Raw genomic sequence first — 22,832 nt, 5'->3', positions numbered from 1 at the left:
ATTTTATTTTATTGATAACCATGAACAAACAAGCATGGCCCTTTTGTCACACATAAACACATTTACAATGGTTGAGCAAAAGAAAAAAGACAGAGAGCACGTCTGGACCTCAGCTCAAATTTAGTTAATAAAGAGATTAGGTCAAGGCTCTTTTATCTTTTACAAACCTTGCACAAAAGGTTGAATTCATTCTTCCAATGGACCATACACAGTTCAGTTTTAAAGTAGCTAAATTTGTGATAGAAATCCCAAATCAAATTAAGAATAAAGGTAAAATTATGGCCGCTGTATTAGATTAATTGTCGAAAACACAGAATTAAAGAAAAACCTTGTCTAATGGCAATGAATTGGCCTGGTGACTTTTTTCTTTTGAACCAATGCCAAAAGGTCAGCATAGGCCACACACATTATTACACACATCAGACATTATTATGGGCTATAACAGGGGTGTTCATTATGTCCAGATTTTTTCCATACAAAGTGTTCATGGGCTAATGCATCATTTACCAAACTTGGGGTGTGTTTCCCAAAACCATAGTTGCTAACTTAGTTAGCAACTTTGTTGGTTGCAATGCAATTTCCCATTGCCGACCAACTAAGTTGCTAACAGGTTAGCAAGTATGGTTTTGGGAAACGCACCGTTGGTCGGGACCCCATGTGGGCCTGAAATTCAAACGGGGTCGCCGAGATACTGGGTATCTTACAATTGACTACAGTACATTACATTATAATATACATACAATAAATAAAAAAATATTAAAAACCCCATGATCCAAGTTAAGTAATGGATCCTTCATTATAATCTAAGTAAAAATAAACTTAGACAGCCTGCATGAGATGTTTGATGGAATTATGCTTGATCAATTTTCGAAACAATGTAGCAAAACAACCAGGCTTGCAAAGAAAATTTGGGGGAAATTGAAGAACTGCTCTCGTCTGGATGTTACAGCAGAGATGGGTTGCACTCTTTCTCTCAACATGTGAATGATTGGAGTCGCTAATGTTTTGTGACATCAAAATAGGGTCACCTACCTAAAAAGCTTGGGAAATGATTGGCATATGTTCACATGATGATGAGCTGCGGTGAAAGATCGGTAGCCTATTGGCTATGACTACCTAAAACCGTTTTGATAAAGAAACTGTAAATTTAAAAATAGCCCCTAGCCTATTTCATAAGCCTGTACAAAAGTGCATTCGTTTCCTCAAAATTCTACCCCTGGCCTATTTCATGAGCCTGTACAAAAGTGCATTAGTTTCCTTAAAATTCCACGACATACCTCACTTTGCCTCAGCACACCAGTTGAGAACCACTGGGCTACAATCTCTTTAGGTAGCTCTTTAGGTCTCTGAAGGAAAATAAAGCATATTAAATATACAAAATTAAACATATAAACATATTTTCCCAGAAGTCATATGATACAGTATTTAGGCTACTGTAGCAAATAAATACAGTTTTAAACAAGTAATCTGTGGCCACATAGTCAGTCATGATCTGCCTTGAAATGTGTGGTTTTGGATGGGTTTTCATCTGTGGTTTGAGTTTCTGTAGCACTAAACATCAGGAACCCGTAGTCTACTCCTTCATTTCTGGGTGAAGAATGTTCAGTGATGGCTTTCTCTGTGCCACTGCTGTCAGCTGTGAGACATGGCCGTTCCCCAGAACTGTCTTCAACTGAAAGGGTCTGGATGCTGATTTCCATTAAGTCTTTGGCACTGAGCACCAGGTACTTTATTGCCTCCTCATCTTTGTTTTCTGTTGTGTCTTGTGGTGTAGTCATGGCCTCCTCACCACCACTGGTGCTTGGCAGAGGATAGTTAGGTGTCTCTTGGCCACCAGACAGTGACGCTGGCTCAGATTCTCTGTCATTAGCAGTGAACATGAGGTAGTTAAGTCCCTCTGCGCTGACCACTTGGGTAAGGCCATCCCCTGGGCTCTCATCTTTATCCACACCTTTGCACTCTTCATCTGAAACAAACATCACGTCATCTACATAATAGTCGGTATGTATATGTGAAGAGATGGTGGTGTGATGAAGCGATACACTGGCAAAAATGAAATCTAACCAAGTGTTATTAATCTTATAATAAGATCAAAACATCTATTTGGTATTGTTTTAGTATGAAGAGCCTTACCTAGCGCTCTCTCAAAAGATCATTTTGACTTAATTTAAGAAGAGTTTGATTTATTTTAAGGAGTCTTATCATGATAAATGTACTTAATGCAGTGGCAGATAAACTTTAACACAGCTTAAAATAAGTCAAACTCTTCTTAAATTAAACCAAATAATTTTACAAGAGAGTGCTAGGTAAGTCTCTTTACTAAAAACAATACCACATAGATTTTTTGATATTGATATAAGATTAATAACACTGGGTTAGATTGTATTACATAAGCAGTTTTTGCAGTGTATCTAAATGGGAAGTAATCATTTTATGGGCTAATGATATGCTTGGTAGTTAATGATGCGCTAGTATATATCACACTACACACAAGCACTGAAATATATTATGTGAATAAATCTTACAGAATCATAAAGGTTAGGCTGTTTATCATGTGGCAAGAAAACAAATTTACTTTCCACTATTAATGCTTACCATCCTGGAAACCATAATTCACTATTCCTTTTGACCCATCTTGTTCTTCTCTAAGCTGATCCCCCAACTGTCTTAGTTGACTGATTCGTTCTTCCAGGCAGCGAAAGTTTGGCCTATCGCTGGGAGTCTTTGACCAACATGCCAACATTAAGGCATATCTGTCAGAAAACCAAACCAAAACCAAACAAGACAAACAGAGAACATTTCTGTTCATGATTTCAGTAGCCAATATAATTCATTCTCCAGGTTATGGACAACTACAGGTATCAGGAAGAAGATATTAGTGTCTATTATGTACGTATACAGGGATATTAATAAGCAGGTTTCTCTGTGTTCATGTAAACATCATATCCCAAAATATGATAAAGTCAGGATAAGTCCCATAACCAGGGTACTAAAGTGCATGTGAACACCATCCATCAGGAAAACTCACAGGCTCTTGGGGCAGTCTGCAGGAGCCGGAAGTCTTCCACCTGAATTGATGTGGTGCATGACCTCGAGGTTGGTCAGGGCAGGATAGGGCTGTTTGCCCAATGAGACAACCTCCCACAGGAGCACCCCAAATGCCCTGGGACAGCAAAGACGTGAGGCAGACATGAGACAGACATGAGGCAGACATGAGACAGACATGAGGCAGACATGAGACAGACATGAGGTAGACATGAGGTAGACATGAGGGAGGGATGAGACAGACATGAGGTAGACATGAGGGAGGGATGAGGGAGGGATGAGGCAGACATGAGGGAGGGATGAGGCAGACATGAGGTAGACATGAGGTAGACATGAGGGAGGGATGAGGTAGAAATGAGACAGACATGAGGCAGACATGAGATAGACATGAGGTAGACATGAGATAGACATGAGACAGACATGAGGTAGACATGAGGGAGGGATGAGACAGACATGAGGTAGACATGAGGTAGACATGAGGGAGGGATGAGGCAGACATGAGGGAGGGATGAGGCAGACATGAGGTAGACATGAGGTAGACATGAGACAGACATGAGGGAGGGATGAGGTAGACATGAGGTAGACATAAGGGAGGCAGCACTACAGGAAACAGTGGCCTGTCTTGACAGATTCTCAACCTGTTCACACTGTTTCTGTTTGTGAGGTCTATAGTGGCGTGATCTGTTCCTGGGTCAGTTACTGAGGAAGTTTGAATCTGTGTTGTGCTCTTGCAGCGTCAGCCAGAGTGCGGTGCTTGTTGGTGAATGAATCACTGGGAAACTGCTGAGCTCTTTAGCAAAATAATTAACATATTCTTCTGCATTTCAGTAGACCTACACTTTGTTAGAATTGCAGTGCTTTGTAACAAGTACATGACATCTCAAAACAGGGACAAGTTATTTCTTATTACAGAATTATTTGAACAGTCTACACTCACCATACATCTGAGTACTTATTGAACATGCCATCTGTTAGGCTCTCCGGAGGCATCCAGCGAACAGGAAGCAGACCCTCTCCTCTCTTCCTGTAATAGTCGTTCTTGTAGACGTCGCGGGACAAGCCAAAGTCTCCGATCTTAACAACACGTTCGGGGTCTGTGTAGCCTTGGACAGAGACCAAACAGTTCCGTGCAGCGAGATCCCTGAGTAGAGCGTGTATTTCAATTGCAGTGACGGGAGGCCAACATAGCAGCTAGCAAATATTAAAGCTACAATTATACTCCTTGTATTTATTGCTAGAAATAAAAACACTACATATTATCCCACATCACATTCATTTAATCGTGATGGTATTATGATTATTATCAATAATTGTACTTATTGATATCACACCTGTGCACAAAGTGCATTTTCTCTAAGTAGGCACATCCCTTAGCGACATCCAGGCAGATATCCATCAGATCACCCAGATTAAGAAGTGGCCCATGGTCCTGACATCCATGAATTAAACACAGCAATGAGAATATATTAGCATAACCATATTCCCATACTCATAAACTGAATTAATTAAAAACAGTTTTACTTTCAGACATTTTGTGAGCACGGATGTAATCCCTTTGATATTACTACCCAAGGGGAATCTCATCACATTTAAGCACTGATGGTAATACTGAGTGCCAACCTCATGCATATTCCTGTCAATAACGAGTGAGCATTTTAAAATCAAAATGAAGTGAGATATGGTTGTGAGTGTGTGGGGAGGCACTCACCGGAGCGGGGCGCGCTCCCATGAGGTAGGAGCGCAGGTCGCCCCCCTCCATGAGCTCCAGGATGAGGTACTGCGGCTCATTCAGCAGACACACGCCCAGCAGACGCAGGATGTTGGGGTGGGAAAACTGACTGGGGGAGGGGGAGCAGCATGTTATGAAGGTTGGCTTGTGATCGATCATCCATAAACTCACTCATGTATGCACACATGCATAAAAACAAACATGCACATTGCACACACACACACACACACACACACACACACACACACACACTCCGATAGTTGCACATAAACATTGGGTTTGCATTTATTTTAATTATCATATTAACACTGAACATCAGACAGAAAATAACAACAGGAAATCCCACCGACCTCATCAGATGAGCCTCTTTCAAAAAGTCTGTTTTTTCCTCATCTGTGGCTCCTTGCTGCAGGGTCTGCTCAATAATGGACATCATCATGGTTTGAATGAAGGTCATCGAAATCAAATGTACACTACCATACTCAAACGAATGAAGGTCATCGAAATCAAATGTACACCACCACACCCAAACGAATCATATAAGCTCTTTGGACTGAACTGAACTCAAATTGGATTTTTCATTTTGCAATACATGTGAATGTGTTCCTTTGTGTTATTTACCTTGACGGCCACCCTTGTGTCTAACTTTAAGTCCACTGAAGGGATCCCTGTTGCAATGCCCTCATAGACCTCCCCAAAAGCACCACTACCCAGAAGCCTTTGCAGTTTTAACTGGTCTCTGGGAAACACAGGGAGCGGGCCAATGTCACAGTGGATGGGCAGGGTTCTGTGTGAGGAAAGTAAAGCCATGGTCAAACCCATGGTTAAATATTAGTTCATCATTTATGATTGCACAGGCTGATTACCGGGATGAGTCAGAGTCTGACAGAGTCCTTCTCACTGTTTAGAGCCTTCTCACGCTCTCATTGCAACCAATCACATCCACTGTTGACATACCAACTTGCCAGCTGACTTTATAACACTGTATGTGATTGTGTGCATGATTCATGCCTATTTATGGTCACCCTTCTAGACAGTCTAGACGGTTCTCCAGCTTCAACATAGGACGTTCCTTCTCACAGCTACAGCCACACCTTGGCAGCCGTGGCCTACTGGTTAGCGCTTCTATACTATACTTATACTTATACACCTTATTTCATCTACATGAGTCCTCTAAATAAATGCCCACTTGCCTGACAGCATAGCAGGCATTCCCCATGCCAACCAGCCCCCTAATCTCCTCCAGTTCCTCATCCGGACACAGAGGTTCCACCTGGGGCCCGGGCAAGGTGCTCTTTTTGCCGGTTCTCCGCCGGTGCCAAACTAAACGCAGGAGAGAATAGCACAGTCAGCTGAAACATATTATCTGTCGTCTTTCACTAAATTGCCTGCTGCTCAGTAATTACTGTATCTTGTTACTCACTGAAAACAGCAGTGATTATCACAACCAGAAGAACACCTGTCAGCACACCAAAGGCGATTACAACGGCATCTATCTCTGTGGATGACTCTGAAAAGGACAAATAAATTATTCATAAAAATATAAATTCAAACAAATGTGTTCAAACTGGTATGAGATAAAAATAGGAATAAAATAGGATAGGAGATGTCTATTATATAATCAGACACATGAAGTTTTATGAAGATAGCTCTTACCTGTACCAGGGGAGCGAAGGATTGTAGAGGTAGTGACTCCATTTCCCCAGTAAGTGTAAGGAGTTATGGCCAGACTGAATTGTGTATTTGGAGAGAAGTGTCTCACCTCCAAAACTGGCTCCGTCAGAGTATTTGATGGGGGACAGAAACCTTCCATGCTGTTCTATAGATTAGACGATACTGAATAAGGCCATGCTGAATATTTGCATTAATTTGCATTTGCAATAATCAAACCTTATACTCACACTTACAATACATGTACATGTACACATTATTAATTTCTTCATTTAGGACACGGTTATAGTTATAGTGTATATCTGCTTCACTCAGCATTAGTTTGGGGTATTGATTCTATTACCTGGGCTTTGCCTACAGTTAACCTATAGGAACACATCTATCTATATAATATATCTATCTAATCTGTCTATCTATCTAATCTATCTATCTATCTATCTATCTATCTATCTATCTATCTATCTATCTATCTCCTGTTATCTGGACTTTCAGTAGCAGTGGCTAGTGTACCCTTTTGTCCTGGTCTGTTCGGGGCAGCTGTAAAGCGGCAGACTGCACACAGTAGAACACAGAGCCGTAGTTAACGTGGTTGCTAAGCTCCCATGTGATGCTGAACGCGGTGGCGTTCCCCACCAGCTGGACAGATGCTTCCGGAACCGCCTGAGGTATCACAACAGGAGGGTGCAGAAATCCATCTGAAAATACGCACACGCACGCACACACACACACACACACACACACACACACACACACACACACACACACACACACACACAAGAGAGAGAGAGTAAATGAAAGCAATTGCTCATTTATGTCATGAATATCTAATCAGTGTGTTAAAGAAATTAAATCTTTAAATGCACACAATATTGTTCTATTAAATAAAATTCAAATTTAAAACGCACGTGCACACACACACACACACACTCACGCACTCACACACACACACATATCAGACTAGATAAACAGCTGTTCGATGACTAGGCACAGGCCCAGTAGATAAGTCCCAGGGAGAGCTGACCTGGTAGGGGTTTGAGCGTGCTCTGTATCAGGGTGAAGGCCGTCAGCGTGTGGGCAGGAGACAGCAGCACGCTCTGAGTCTGGTTCAGCTCCTGGAGCCAGAGCCTCTGGTCCCTGTCCAGCCACAGCAGACGGCCGCTGTAGAAGGCTAGCCCAGGGCCGGACACCATGGAGGAACTCCATCTGGGGGTGTCTAGGACAGGGCCATGGAACCTAAAACACACACACAAAACACAAACACACACACACACATAAAAAAACACACACACAAAACACAAACACACACACACAAAACACACACACACATAAAACACACACACACACACACATACACATATAAAACACAACACACAAAACACACCCACACATAAAACACACCCATACACACAAACACACGCATAAACACACACACACACACATAAAATACACGTCCACACATAAAAAACGCGCACACACACACACACACACACACACATGTTGACAGACATGGTGGAGCAGCGGTAACATTACTGCCAGTCAATGGACGGCTCAAATTCCATTCCCAAATCTGCTGTTGTGTGTCTGTGACACTTTGGTTAAAAGCGTCTGCTAAATACCAGTCAACTTTAACTTTATCATACATACACAATTAAATACAACAAAACAGTTATTAAGAATCACATTACCGTACACATAAGCCTGTGAAAGCAGGAGGTTTCTAGCACATTACCGTACACATAAGCCTGTGAATGCAGGAGGTTTCTAGCACATTACCGTACACATAAGCCTGTGAAGGCAGAAGGCTTCTAGCACATGCATTACCGTAGGCTACACATAAGCCTGTGAAAGCAGGAGGTTTCTAGCACATTACCGTACACATAAGCCTGTGAATGCAGGAGGTTTCTAGCACATTACCGTACACATAAGCCTGTGAAGGCAGAAGGCTTCTAGCACATGCATTACCGTAGGCTACACATAAGCCTGTGAAAGCAGGAGGTTTCTAGCACATTACCGTACACATATTCCTGTTTTTGTTTGTATTTATGTAATGTTCGTAATTTTGTGTAATGTTCTGTTAATTTTTTGTATTTATTTTTCTAGTTAATGTATTTACTCTTTATTTATGTTATTTTCGATCGTTTTTGTGTTATTCTTAGTCCTTTTTTCTGATTAACAAACTCGGCTGACACCATCAACGTCAAGTTAACGTTAACCAGCTTCCATTGGGCTGATGAGCGCCTTGGCTAGCCTGCCTCTCTGAAGTCCCTCATCCATCCGTGACGCTGCACATCCAATGTCTGGACGGAGGGATTGCTCAGCAAGGGTGCCTAACTTCAATCTGCAAGAGATCTGCAGCTGCCACGACCACCGAGCTGCGGCTGACATGCGAGCTGCCATGTTAGCATCTACCGGTGCCTAGAGTCTGGATTGAGTGCTAAGAAACTCTGATGACAGCGTCAACCATGAAATAACAAACAACAAACGGTCACTGTCTAGGACCACCGAGCTGATAATCAGCAGGGTCGCCCATCACAAATTCGGACTGTCTTGTCCTTCCAGTGCTCTCCAGACTGCCAGTGAATTCTCCGGGTTGGTCAGTTATAAAGAACTTTGCATCTTGAAGACTCAGCTGTGCGCAGTTTTCACACGGATCATCTTAGCCCTTGGACATTTTCAGCCGGTTGGAAATTGGACTAATTTTATTTTTTTATTTTTATTTATTTTATTTATTAATTTGTTTGTTGTCTGTCTTGTATGTCTTGGTGTCACGGGTACGCTGGCGACTACGCCGCTCCGTCCGGCATCTATTGTCTTTGTTAGTCTGTGTCAATGACAATGTCTTATATGTGGAGCGCTTTGGGTTGCACTCTTGGGGTGCATGTTAAATGCGCTATACAAATAAATCTGACTTGACTTGACTTGACTTGATAAGCCTGTGAAAGCAGGAGGTTTCTAGCACATTACCGTACACATAAGCCTGTGAAGGCAGAAGGTTAAAAACATTGCTGCTCATTTTATGAGTAGAGGATGTGAAGGATTCTAACCTGTGTTTCAGCAAATCCGTTCTGTGCAGGTGCAACATGAGTCCATCCTGCACGAGCCAGAAGAGGGAGCCTTCAGTCAGGTCAAGGGTCATCCCAACCACCTGAGAGGGGGGGCAGGAACATTTACAAACAAACAACACTAAATAATACTAGTTACAGACTTCAGAAAGTTACAGACTTCAGAAACTCTCTTTTTGGCTTTTTAAGGCAGATATTTCATTGTATATGCAATGTGATGAAAATGCACAGTATAACACATTTAATACTGTATGTTGTATGTATTGACTGCATTAATTGCAAGGGTTGAATACACATTATAATTCCTTGATGCTGACTGTTTCACAGAATACATGTTTTTTACTTGTTGGCGTTAACATCATTTATTGTGTATGAGTGTGTGTGTGTGTGTGTGTTTGTGTGTGTGTGTGTGTGAGAGAGAGAGAGTGTCTCTTTATCTCTCTCTCTCTCTCTCTCTCTCTCTGTGTTTGCTGTAGTTCTGATAAACAGTCTGTGTTGTGGATGTGGTGTGTGTGTATGTGTGTGTGTGTGTGTGTGAGAGAGAGAGAGTGTCTTTTTATCTCTCTCTCTCTCTGTGTTTGCTGTAGTTCTGGGGCCGTATTCACAAAGAATTTTAAGGCTAAAAGTAGCTCCTAAGTGGCGAATTTAGGAGCAACTCCTAAAAATAATGGGCGTGTCACTCCTAACTTTAGGACTCCAAATTTTTTTCACTAAAAGTAATTCACGAAGCATTTTAGACCTAAAAGTAGCACCTAAGTCTGGGACAGCTTAAAAGAAGTCGAGAGGACTCCTAACTCACTAAGACCTATTCACAAACAGCTTTTTGTGTCATTTCACGTTGCAATGTTTTGAAATGCGTCGCAACTGCAACACATGAGTAATGACGTCATCCATAGCAACGAAGACTCACCCTTAGTTTAGGAGTTGTCATTTTTCCTTACTAAGAGTAGGTCTGAAAGGCTTTGTGAATAACTTTTAAGAGAAAACTCCTAGCTAAAATCTTTTAGTGCGATTTAGGAGTACTCCTAGCGGTAAGATAAAAGGCTTTGTGAATACTGTCCCTGATAAACAGTCTGTGTTGTGGATGTGGTGTGTGTGTGTGTGTGTGTGTGTGTGTGTGTGTGTGTGTGTGTGTGTGTGTTGTGGATGTGGTGTGTGTGTGCGTGTGTGTGTGTGTGTGTGTGTGTTGTGGATGTGGTGTGTGTGTGTGTGTGTGTGTGTTGTGGATGTGGTGTGTGTGTGTGTGTGTGTGTGTGTGTGTTGTGGATGTGGTGTGTGTGTGTGTGTGTGTGTGTGTGTGTGTTGTGGATGTGGTGTGTGTGTGTGTGTGTGTGTGTTGTGGATGTGGTGTGTGTGTGTGTGTGTGTGTGTGTGTGTGTGTGTGTGTGTGTGTGTGTGGAGGCCAGTTTCTCTACTCTACCTGCTGGCCAGAGAGCAGGCCCAGCCCCTGTATGGTGACGCGGCCCTGTCCATTCAGCCTGGCGCTCTCCACAGACCGATCTGAGCTCCAGTACACAAAGGCCCGCAGGGCGTCCACCACCAGACCCGTGACGACACGGCCGCTCCGCACCACCACTTCCTGCTCCGGAGAGGTTGGACGTCCTCGGCAGATCTGTGGAGATTTTTTTTACCTTTTATGACTCTCTCATTTCCTCTGGTCTCTGTTGGCTGTGTTCCGCCCCAGTCACCGACATCTGATGCTTGATTTAAACAACACAACACGGCTGCCCTACCACATGAGAATGCCTTATGTTTTTTTTTCCCCTCACAGAATCATCATCGTCATCTGCTGCTGATATCCTGCAGCTGCAGCAGCTCTGCAAAGTTATTGTGAATTGGCAGAGATTTAGGTCTACTGTAGGACTAGGCTAGACTGCACCTAAAGATTTAGGTCTACTGTAGGACTAGGCGAGACTGCACCTAAAGATTTAGGTCTACTGTAGGACTAGGCTAGACTGCACCTAGAGATTTAGGTCTACTGTAGGACTAGGCTAGACTGCACCTAGAGATTTAGGTCTACTGTAAGACTAGGCTAGACTCAGGGACGGATTAAACAAATATGGGCCCCTGTGCACAATATCAAAAAAGGCCCCCCCTCCCCCTGACCGCGACGCGCGCGTGCAGCCAGCGCTTCTCTCTTTGCTGTCGCTGTGCAGGCTGGTGCACAACTGCACACAATGAAAATGTAGTACATTATGTTATATATTATAACTCAGGCCCACACAGAAATGAATTCCAGCAGCTGTCCTAATTTATTATTAGGCTGTAATCTCCCTTTGCTGTCCAAACAGTCTACAGCAACATTTTTCACTAAACGGACCGGACACAGTTGTCATATCTGACGGACCGGTAGCAGGGACGTTGATAGTATTTTGTGAGAGGTGGTGCTGATCATATTACGGGGGGTTCGGGGGTGTCTCCCCCTGGAAATTTTCAAAATTCTGGCTGTTAAATATACCCTTTTAACGCAGCTCTCTAACAGAGCAAGCAGGGCCCGTTTTCTGTCTGACTCAGGTGACGTGAACATTGGCTACCTGCATGATAAGGTTTTCACTTCACTGCTGCTTGACACTACCTTGCATGCAGACATATTTCACGATAACAGTGGAGATGTTAGCAAAACTATAGCGTTTGGTAAATGGAGATGCAGATCATCTCCCTAATTAATTTCTTTGCGCAACAGCCCACATTATGCGCTCACTCCAGCGAGACGAGTGAAATAAGTGTAGGCCTATCTGTCATCGGCATCGCCATAGGCTATTTGCTACGATATAAGCTACTGTTAGGCCTACAACAAGTCGCGATGTATTAGGCTATTCAATCGCTATGCTGTTTTCATGAACATTGCAGGAATCCACTTCATTCACCTACCTACGAGTGGGTCAGTTTCACTTTCGCAAACACGCATACACATTGAATGAGCACTCATAGCCTACCACTTCCACCTAATGTTATGCCTCTATATTTTATGAATTAAGAAGTATTTATTGATCAGGAAAACATTTAGTTTATTTTTCTTTCGGTCCGCGGTTCCATAACACCATTCAGTTGTGCCGCAAATTAACAGACAGAAGCACCGGGCATAATCTAGCCTAAATTCATGGCAATTTTTTTTTAAATCCGAGGGCCCCTACTGGCTGTGCACGTGCACACTTGGCACAAGCCATGATCCGTCCCTGGCTAGACTGCACCTAGACTGCAGGTGGAATTGACAGAGAGATTTAGGTCTACTGTAAGACTAGGCTAGACTGCACCTAGACTGCAGGACTTGCCAAGTCTGGTGCTGGCCTGAGACGCAATAAGAACTAAGAATAGCCTCACACTCCCTCCTTCCTTCACACAAGGATGCCACGAGATGCCAATCTCTATTGATTTCCTGTTGCCGCAGTAGAAGCAGGGCTTTTGCTATGATAGAGAGAAGAGGCTTGCTGTAGGAAACTAGACAAGTGTCCAGGCTACAGCTGGTTTCTCAAACAGATTTGGTACAAATTCTGAGAAGTACAATAGAGAACAGCAATGCAGAACTACAATAACAACAGGTCTACCAGTCCTCACATCCATTCCCTCATATTGTAAAGATGCTTCTGTATGTCACACATTGTTCATTTCCTGTAGTTGCAGCAGATACTAGGGGTCTGTCCGAAACAGAAGGGAGCTGTCTGCTGTCTCGCTGCCTTCAGCTCTCTAACGAGTCACTTGCCGTAGCAGGCATCAAGGTACCAGCTACGAACTTTGTTTCGGACAGCCTAGTAAGATAGCAACACGAAACACCGTTGTCAAGATACCAGAAAGCAGAATAATGTAACGTTCGACTTCAGCAATAGCTGCTCACAATTAAATAGAATTTTGGACGTTGAAGGCAGCATGAAGGATACATCTACGCTGCCTACAAAATTCAGCAAAACAGAGGTATCTTGAAAGGCAGCATTTCACAGAAATATTTGATTCAGACATGCGTCGATGCCTCGCTCCCCTGTTAGATATCTTAAAAGGCAGCATTTTTTCCCATTCCGGACACAGCCTAAGTGTACTGTATCACAATAGAGAAGACCCAGATCACAGTTCAACTCTGAAAAACTGATCTGATTCAGAGTCACATTGAAAGGATGTGTTCTGTAACTTTGTTGAATTAAGAATGAAATGTACTGTATGCAAGCTCTTTGCCACAGATTTATCACACAAGTATATGTATATGACAAGTGTGATTTCTATTTATTTTTCAACAGACCTTTTCTACATGGGCAGAAAGACACAGCCCCTGTCAGCAGACAGACAGCACCATACTGCTACCATACTGCACCATACTGCTTCTACGGCCTGGAATATGAAGTAACATGTTGAGTCGTGTTGAGATAGATCAGTTTGGACGCAAATATTCTTGAAACGATGCCAGGGAAGATGGGGGGGGATTGTTTTGGTACGTGTGGACGTGGCCTAAACCTACCTGCGTGGAGTTGCAGCTCCAGTAGAGGTGGGTGCCCAGCCAATCAAACGCCACAACCTCAGCATTCACTGCGCCTGGCACTGCTGTGGCGTTCAGACCAGTCATGCCATCCTTCAGCTCCAGGAAGCTGATGTGTCCACTGCCGTCCACCCAGTAGACCGTGTCGTTGTACCAGTCCATGTCTGTGAGATGCCAAAGGATTCTCTAAATGGTGGTAATGCTTTTCTAGATCACATACTGTGTATCGGAGACACTCCAGAGAGCAGTTTTTTTCCCTATAAAATACTCTCAAGTGCTTAAACCTGCTTGTGTCAGCTCTAATGAGTTTTCATAGATGTATGGGGAAATGTGACAGCGTCTGCACTTTTGTAGTGTGTGTGTGTCTGTGTGTGTGTCTGTGTGTGTGTGTGTGTGTGTGAGTGTGTGTGTTTGTGTTTTGTGTGTGTGTTTTTTATGTGTGTGTGTGTGTGTGTGTGTGTGTGTGTGTGTGTGTGTGTGTGTGTGTGTGTGTGTGTGTGTGTGTGTGCTACCTCTCACTGCTGTAACATTGTAAGCCAGAGATTCGGTAAAGTCGTATCCATCCAGTTCTTGCTTCCAAAGGCCGTTGTTGCTTGCAGCAACTATGTATGGGATATTACTCTCTAAGAACAAAAATAAGAATAAAAATAAATTAAATGAAAAATGTATAACATTTCCCTAATGAAACCATCTATCTAAGAAATGTCTCAAAAGTACATGTTTGCTTTGATACAGCATTTCAAATAAGGACATTGTAGAATCCCACAACAGCAGCATCTGAGGGTGACTTTCCACCAACCCACCGTTCTGCAGTGTGGTTCCCTCAAACAGAACCGATGAGGACTGGCCTCCTGGGGACTTGGCCCTCAACGAGAGAGTGTAGCGCCGGGAGCTCTGCAGATCGGTCACCTCCATCTGTGTAGTGGTGATATTACTGTAGGTTCTGACCACAGAACCACTTGTGGACGCTGTGACAGTGTAGGTCCAGTTCTGCCACGCAGATGGGCCTGATTGATATGAACACAACAAGCACATTAGTAAAACAAACAATCCAGTACTTCAACGTTATCGTCAAATGTATTCATTCATTCAAGTTATAAATTAATCCAAATATTACTTCATGGCAGAAACAAAACAAACTCAAAATAAAAAATAGTATAGTATCCTGCCATCATTATGGGTCCAAGCAGTGCAGCTGTGGGAACCCTATTGTTTATGTTCTCATTATTATTATTTTCATTTGTTTTTTTCCAAGTGATACCAGAGGGTAGTTTCCACTAGCGTTAGCATTAGCATTACTCGGCTTCACTCACTCGCTCCCATTCTTAGCTGTGGCTCCCTCCACCTAAGATTAGCCCTCCTGGATCCGAAGAGGGCGGTCAGGTCCGTGGGCTTCCTGGGCACTGGGTACGGCTGCGACGAGGGACTGCTGTAGAGGAGGTTGTCAAAGCCCCCTGAGGTAGACTGGCTGAAGGCACAGTCCATCAGGTACTGGTTAAACCTAACCAGGCCATCAAGACTCACTTGCTGCCAGAGCTGTAGACCATCGGTGAGCATGACTTGGCTGTCCTCGTACGCCAGACTCTGCACAGTGTCCACAACTTTGATGTCCGACAGCAGGATGGCGGGCACTGAGCCGTCCAGTGACGCAGTGGACAGGGAATGGATCTCCTTCTGGAAGTACAGTAGCTTCCTGCTTTGGACGCTGACCACAAAGTCATGTAGTGAGGTACTGTGGATGACCAAACCCGTGTTCAGACTGGCCTCCCCTGCGAGCTTTGGCAACACAGCGCGATATATCCCATCATGAAACAGTAAGAAGAGCCACCTACGAATAGGAAAGGAATTCATATGCATATTAGTATAATGATCATTTATGGCGCATAATAAATTGATTACTAATACTACATGATCTATATAAGCATGCGGTTGTTACAGGATGCATCTGAAGCAAGGTCAGTGTTGTTATTAATTTGTAATAATGTATAGGCTACAATGCATACGAAGATGTATTAAACATTAACTACCCCTAGTCCATTTCGATTGTTATCTCAGAATTACCATAATGGTGTGTCCTTTACTGAAACATTTTAGTCATACACAGCAAATACTGTATGTTGTGTGAGCTGAGACTGTGATGGGCAACTGGAGATAATACAGGGAAGAAGGGGTGACAGTGGTGAGGGTAGTAGTGATGGTAGAGAGGGCAAATGTAATAGCCATGCTTCTACTGATGACGATGTTGATGTGGTGGTGGTGGTAAATGCAGCATCGATAGTAATAACAATGATATAGTGATGTCACTGATAATGATGGTGATGATGATGATGGTGATAATAATGATGATGGTGGTGGTGGTGATAATGATGATGGTGATAATGATAATGACGTGATGGTGGTGGTGATGATGATGGTGGTGATGGTGATAATGATGATGATGATGATGGTGATAATAATAATAATGATGATGATGATGATGGTGATGGTGATGGTGATAATGATAATGACGTGATGGTGGTGGTGATGATGATGGTGGTGATGGTGATGATGATGATGATGATGATGATGGTGGTGGTAACATATATACAGCAGTGACTGTACTGATGACGATCATGTGCTCTATCAGCATGCTCTTACCCATTATATGGATCTGCTTTGATCCTGGTTGGAAAGCCTGGACTGGAGAGCTGGAGATGAACTGGATCTGAACAGTTCTCCAAACCACAGCGAAACACCTGCACCCAGAGTGGTTTTACAACTCACATATGAGTCACACTTAGCCAACATCAAGTATGTATTAACCACACAAAAATGATTGTAGCCATACAATCATTCATATTGATATAAAAACTGAGCAAAGGTAAAGGTTGGGATGATGTTCTCACACAATTACTGTGTTACACAATTATGATATAGTATGGCTGCAAGATAACAGAGTGTGTGTTTTAAAGGTTTAACCACAAAATCTTTCTTTATTTGTGCCTTCAAAAACGAATCATACAAGGCTGGAACTGTGAACATTTTGTGCAGATAGGACAGGGCCAGTCGGAAATGAAGAAGAGTTTCTCATAGGGCCAGTCAGAAATTAAGAAGAGTTAGAGAACAGCTCCTTACCTTCCCTCCAGAGATGTAGAAGAGTTTCTCACAGGGCCAGTCGGAAATTAAGAAGAGTTTCTCATAGAACCAGTCAGAAATGAATAAGAGTTTCTCATAGAACCAGTCAGAAATTAAGAAGAGTTTCTCATAGAACCAGTCAGAAATGAATAAGAGTTTCTCATAGAACCAGTCAGAAATGAATAAGAGTTTCTCATAGAACCAGTCAGAAATTAAGAAGAGTTTCTCATAGAACCAGTCAGAAATGAATAAGAGTTTCTCATAGAACCAGTCAGAAATGAATAAGAGTTTCTCATAGAACCAGTCAGAAATGAATAAGAGTTTCTCATAGAACCAGTCAGAAATGAGGAAGAGTTTCTCACAGAGGACAGCTTCTTACCTTCCCTCCAGAGATGTAGTAGAGTTTCTCATAGAGCCAGTCCACACACAGCCCCGTGACCTCTTGGGTGGAGGAGTGCAGTAGCCTCAGGCCAGAGGGGTTGCTAAGGTTACCCGCAAGTTTTGACCAGATGTGCACTCCCTCTGAGAAATACAGCTGCCCAGAGCTCTGGTGGATGGACACACCTGTAATGCATGTTTATATTAAAAACAACTTGATCACGTTAGGATTCATTAGGATGCAAGAAATGTGAAATAGGACAGAGTGGTTTTACAGTTTGACAACCATATACTGAATAAAGCACTATATCAATTTCCTTTTCATTTTCCTCAAAATAGAGAGGAATAGGCAGAACAACTGATGCTGAACAGATCTAGAGAGAGAAAGTCTCAAAGGAGTGTGAGTAAGGGAGAGATTGAGGCAGAGACCTGTGATATTAAATTCGATGAGTGCGTCAGAGAGACAGTCTGCAGGTAAATAGAAGTCATCAGCCTCCTTCTTCCTGAGGGACTTCAGTCTGGATACTATCATCCAGCGGTAGCCTCTTTGCTCTGCACCACAGAGAAAGACACACATTGCACTCTGATTGGACCAATAGGTTGACATCTTTGTGTTCTGACGACAAGGATTACCAGCCTGTCACAGTTATTACAGACAGTTGGTTTTAGTTTCTTATTGGTGTCAGCTCACCGTCTCTCTCTGGTGTTGTGACTGTGGTCTGTGCTGCTGGACCCTGCCCCTCTCTGTTCACCGCAGCTAAAGACACACTGCAACAAATACATATAGTACATACGCATTTTAGCCAATGGCAAGATATCGCCATGGATTCATTTCAGCGGGGTTCTAGTATTCCATGTTTACAGTAATTAAATGAATCCAGATATTCTTTAGAACGCTTATTTTACAACAATCTCGTCAAACCAGTGAATAAAAAAACACATTCATCTTATTTTTTTTATTTCACCGTCACACTGGTGAACAACAATAATAATAATAATTTAAAAAAACATTCTTCTTGACAACATTTGTGCATTGTGTATCGCGATGTACAATCTCATTTTTATCTGAGAGAAAACTAAAAATGTTTTTTAAAAAATCTCAACTCTACCTGTATGTTGTCTTTGGAGTGGAAGGGAAGATGGTGGCTGTGAGAACGTCTCCTCCCGTGGTCATGCTGATCGTGTCCTCGTGGCTGGTGAGGTTGATGTTGTAGCCCACTAGGGGGCCTCGGGGGTGGACAGGGGGAGACCAGCTGAGCTCCACGCTGTCACTGGACACGCTCTCAACACTCTCAAGCACTGGGGCGCTGGCAGGGGCTGGACAACAAAAAGGGGCTTTGATTTACTGTGCTATCAATAACGTTACAAAAACACTGCCCTGTCTAGAGCTGATGGCACTGTAAGTCTGTAACAAGAGAATAAGACAGAAAGGAACTCCAGTCTCTCTGGGGAATGCAGGAATTGAAACATACTGCATTGCAAAACATTTCACACAATCATGACATTTTAACAATAATATATATTACTTAAATATGGTCTCACACTTTCATGAGTTCAGCTTTAGTGAATGTCCATCTGGACGATAATCAACAGTTCATTAAGTTCAAGAGTTCACAGTTCATCATCTAGAGTTTGTTGATTCCATGAGTTCATTCCTGACATACCTGTAACAATAACAAACCGATTAAAACTGAGTACCTCCATATGGCTGTGTCTGATACAAGGTGCTTTCAGGAGAGGAGATGAGCTGTTGGCAAACCACCACCCAAATCCTGAACTTATACCATGAGTAGGGCTGCAGCTTGTTGACTGTGAAGGGTGGTGCTGTTGTGTTCTAAGAGGTTTCAGACAAAACAAAACAAACAAATAGATCAACAAACAATTCTTTAGTTAATGTGTTTTCCTACACTTACTGTAAAAATGTGGTATTGTATTCAAATGGTCAAAGAGAAATGCTTTATGCAAACCTCTTTGTATGTCCAGACTCCTGATAGGCTGGGGCCAGTCCACTGTGGTATGTACACCACATCTGATTGGTCAAGAGACTTCCAGGACAAGGTTATGTTGTGGGTTCCAATAGCTAAAGCAAAGGGAGCCGATGGCTGACACTCTACAGAAAAACAAAACAAAATTACTTGAGTTCAGATAACTCAGACTTTTGTTACCAAGAACGAACAGATATTCATATGTTATGATGAAGGTCTAGTAGTTGGTTCCAATGTTATAACAAATTCATCACTTACCAGAGCAATGTGTTTCATTCCCATCTTTGCAGCCATCACTGTGAGTCTAAAATTCAGAGCACTGGTTTCAGTCAAACATATTAAAATATATCTAACTTCAATATAACTAAACAAGTAGTGAAGTAAAAATAAATAATAATAAACACAATTACACATAGCCTACACATACATACCCAAATGTTCTGAGGTAGAGTTGTTTGACCTGACACGCATTTAGAATGCGGACGGAAGAAGACAAAAAGCACACTTAAAAAGCTGAGCCTCAGCACCGATACACTTCTCCCAGTGCTGTCCATGTCATGTTCTACGTTCTCCACGATTACGCCACTTTCACACGCTGATTCTTCTGTTCCTTAGAGAACGTACAAACCGACCACACAGCTACCTCTCGTTCCTTAAAGAACATACAGACCAACCACACAGCCACCCTCAGCCAAAACTGTGGCAATCAGTCTGTTCCTCCTGTGTAAAACAGTCCCAGCTGAAAAGAACCTGTCTCAGCAGATCAAAGGCGCTCTGATGTTGCGTAGCAAGCAATGCAAGAGGATTCTCTGGACGTGTGAAGGTTGTAACTGCTCAGGAAAGCCAGCATGAGTAGGCTAATGGCAGGAATGAACTGTGGACTCTGCAACTGAGAGACCAAGGAAGCTGTTATCTTTATGACTGTAGACATATGATTCAGTAGAATGTGTTTGTTTGTTCATAAGTTAAAATGTAATTGAATTCCTTTGTTACCCAAAGGCCGTTATAAAAGGACTAATAATGGCAAAGTAGCCTAAAGCCCCTCAGAGGCAAAGAAAAGACAAATGATGGCCGACCTCTAACTAGGTTAATAACCACTCAGAAATTATTACACTGTAAACCCCAACAGGTTCAATGAACTCAAAATATTTGATGAAACTGATTACCTCAAAATATTTAGCTATGTTAAAAAATATTTTAAGTAATTTCTACTTAAAATGAGACTTTTTTAATGCTCAAAATCTTTAAGGACAAGGATAAAATTAAAAAGAATAATGTCTCCATCTTTTACTCCATCCCCCACTCTTGAAACTTTTGTGTATGCTTGTTTGGCATGCCTGAGTGTGTGTGTGCGGCTGCACAGAAAGTAGCCTACTGGTGCTGAAAAGGTGAATAGATTGTAGAATAGCCAAAGAAGATGTAGCATTGTTATAAAACCTTTAAAATCTCTAAACAATCACAAGTAGGGTAGGTCATCACAGTTCATCCATTGCAGCTGGATTGATGAAAGGTCACTTACACCTGTAGGCTACATTGTATTTGGGAAAAGCAAAAGGTATCAGCATAATGTTATTTATTTATTTATTTATTTTTTATGTATTTATAAACAAAAACATCTCTGTCAGTTCCATGCCGTTTTCAACAGCTATCAAAAACAAAGGTCATTTTTGGATGGATGGATTTTTTGTGAATGTTTCTTCTTCTACATAAGATTTTAGTCATCTTTAGTTCATGTAATACTTTATTGTCAATGCACAAATTAAGTAACAGTAGTCTGAAACGTTATTGTTAATGCACAAATTAAGTAACAGTAGTCTGAAACGAAATGCTGTTTTACATATAACCAGTGGTGCAAATAACTGACATGTCCAAATGGGCCTTGATGAAATGCGTCGCTAGACTGTTCATACACATTTTAACGGGCCAAAGTTGAAGAGCTTTTGTCCGTTATTGTTCGTGCAAATATAGGCTGATTCATGTTCCCTAGCATTGTGTAACTGAGGTCCATGGCTAGTCTGGCTTTCATCAGACCAAGCTCAATCTTTTAAGAAATCAAAAAATAAATAGCGGGCAGATCAGGCTGGGTTCACCCAGCCTAGTCCATAGGCACCCGATATTGTTTAATTTTCAGATTGAGATATACACGCTCTGGCTATTCTAAATGCAAAAATGCATTAGGGAGTTATGACAAAACTGTAACTAACAAACTAGATCCTAATAGAAAGCTGTTAGCTTCCCTAAGCTACAGGTAGGATTATAAGGTAGGCCTATTTACAACATAAATTGTCAATAGGCTATGCTGGCGACACAAATAAAATCTCCTTTGGAAACCAATGGCTTACGATTTACAGTATCAAGCGGACTTAAACTGCCATATCGTGGCGAAAAGTTGTAATAACATTCACGCAGCTCCATGAGTCAAGGAAAGCGCGAATGAAGTAGCCACTTCTAAATGGGACCCACTACACAGTAGATTAAGGTGTTTTGCTAAAGCAGCCATAATGAAATGAAGGGGTCATTGTTTGGATACTTCACACGTGCTTTTTAATTTCACAGACTACAACTACCAAGCTGGAATCAAAGCACATCGATTCCCCTCTCACACCCTGCACGCACTTAAAACAAAATAAACAGGCGTCTCAGTCTCACGCATGTATAGGCAAAACTGTATCAGACCGGTGTAACGTTGGTAAATCTTCCATTGCACAGAATGATTTTGTAGCACGTGCAATAAATGACAGTCGAAAGATACAAACAGTGCTGCTATCAATTTGCTTGGTATAACCGCATTTATAGTTTTCTACAAATGCATCCATCAAATGGGCCTCCATCACTCAACCAACGCTAACGGTAACATTACCTAGGTCCTTATTGATATTACAAGATTAACGTACCTGCAGTAAAAACCAAGCATGTCCGATAAACATCCTCACTTCATCCTCACTTACACTTCATGTGAACATCGTCCTGTCCTTATTAGATGTTCGCTGCGGTAAATTACAGTCCTTGTAGGAAGTGTCCATTATTTTTTCAACCCACTTTTAACTTCCAACAAAATTACGTCTCACTGCAACGATGCGCCATCTAGTGGACAAACGACTACTTATCGCCAATACTGAAAATGCAGCCATGATGATGATGATGAATATTTTGGCTTTCTTTTGATCCTATTGAATTTGTAATTATGTATCGGCCGTTCTAATACCGATAGTATGTGGGTGCCTGTGTGTGTGCATGTTTATATGTGTGCACCGCCATTTACAGGCCAATGAGTGTACAGTCACTAAATGTACACATAACCTAATTTTTTTAGTCCCCCCCATGGATGAAATTCTACGAAACTTGGCATACCCCCAGACCCCCAGAGAATGCCAGGTCAATCCTAC

The 22,832-nt window shown here is 42.3% G+C and overlaps 1 protein-coding gene across 1 annotated transcript; it reads right to left on the bottom strand.

The window, feature by feature from the left end:
- Positions 1 to 46: 46 nt before the first annotated feature.
- On the bottom strand, positions 47 to 22,384 carry ros1 (c-ros oncogene 1, receptor tyrosine kinase). Its single transcript, XM_042087055.1, has 29 exons — positions 22,341 to 22,384; positions 19,878 to 20,335; positions 19,705 to 19,750; positions 19,429 to 19,571; positions 19,160 to 19,295; positions 18,571 to 18,778; positions 18,153 to 18,229; positions 17,891 to 18,013; positions 17,463 to 17,647; positions 16,607 to 16,704; positions 15,283 to 15,797; positions 14,773 to 14,976; positions 14,482 to 14,592; positions 13,952 to 14,133; positions 10,928 to 11,119; positions 9,490 to 9,590; positions 7,467 to 7,678; positions 6,956 to 7,140; positions 6,431 to 6,593; positions 6,198 to 6,284; positions 5,968 to 6,097; positions 5,396 to 5,561; positions 5,125 to 5,189; positions 4,754 to 4,883; positions 4,377 to 4,474; positions 3,983 to 4,186; positions 3,029 to 3,163; positions 2,596 to 2,753; positions 47 to 1,966 (listed from the first exon to the last, which is right to left on the bottom strand). Exons 2-29 carry the CDS (start codon positions 19,998 to 20,000, stop codon positions 1,482 to 1,484), a joined length of 4,662 nt encoding a protein of 1,553 aa, XP_041942989.1. The 5' UTR covers positions 20,001 to 20,335; positions 22,341 to 22,384; the 3' UTR covers positions 47 to 1,481.
- Between the last annotated feature and the right edge of the window lie 448 nt (positions 22,385 to 22,832).

Source organism: Alosa sapidissima, chromosome 1, assembly GCF_018492685.1.
Source record: "Alosa sapidissima isolate fAloSap1 chromosome 1, fAloSap1.pri, whole genome shotgun sequence".
NCBI classification, from domain to species: Eukaryota; Metazoa; Chordata; class Actinopteri; order Clupeiformes; family Clupeidae; genus Alosa; species Alosa sapidissima.
The sequence above is the reverse complement of the archived record's forward strand: the minus strand, read 5'-3'. Positions and strand labels throughout refer to the sequence as shown.

Excerpts from the sequence above, each read along its gene's own strand:
- ros1 (XM_042087055.1), bottom strand. The coding sequence starts at position 20,000 with ATGGACAGCACTGGGAGAAGTGTATCGGTGCTGAGGCTCAGCTTTTTA. Across the intron at positions 14,134-14,481 it reads CAATGTTACAGCAGTGAGAG|ACATGGACTGGTACAACGAC; the intron begins GTAGCACACACA and ends GGCATCTCACAG. Across the intron at positions 1,967-2,595 it reads GAATTATGGTTTCCAGGATG|ATGAAGAGTGCAAAGGTGTG; the intron begins GTAAGCATTAAT and ends TGTTTGTTTCAG.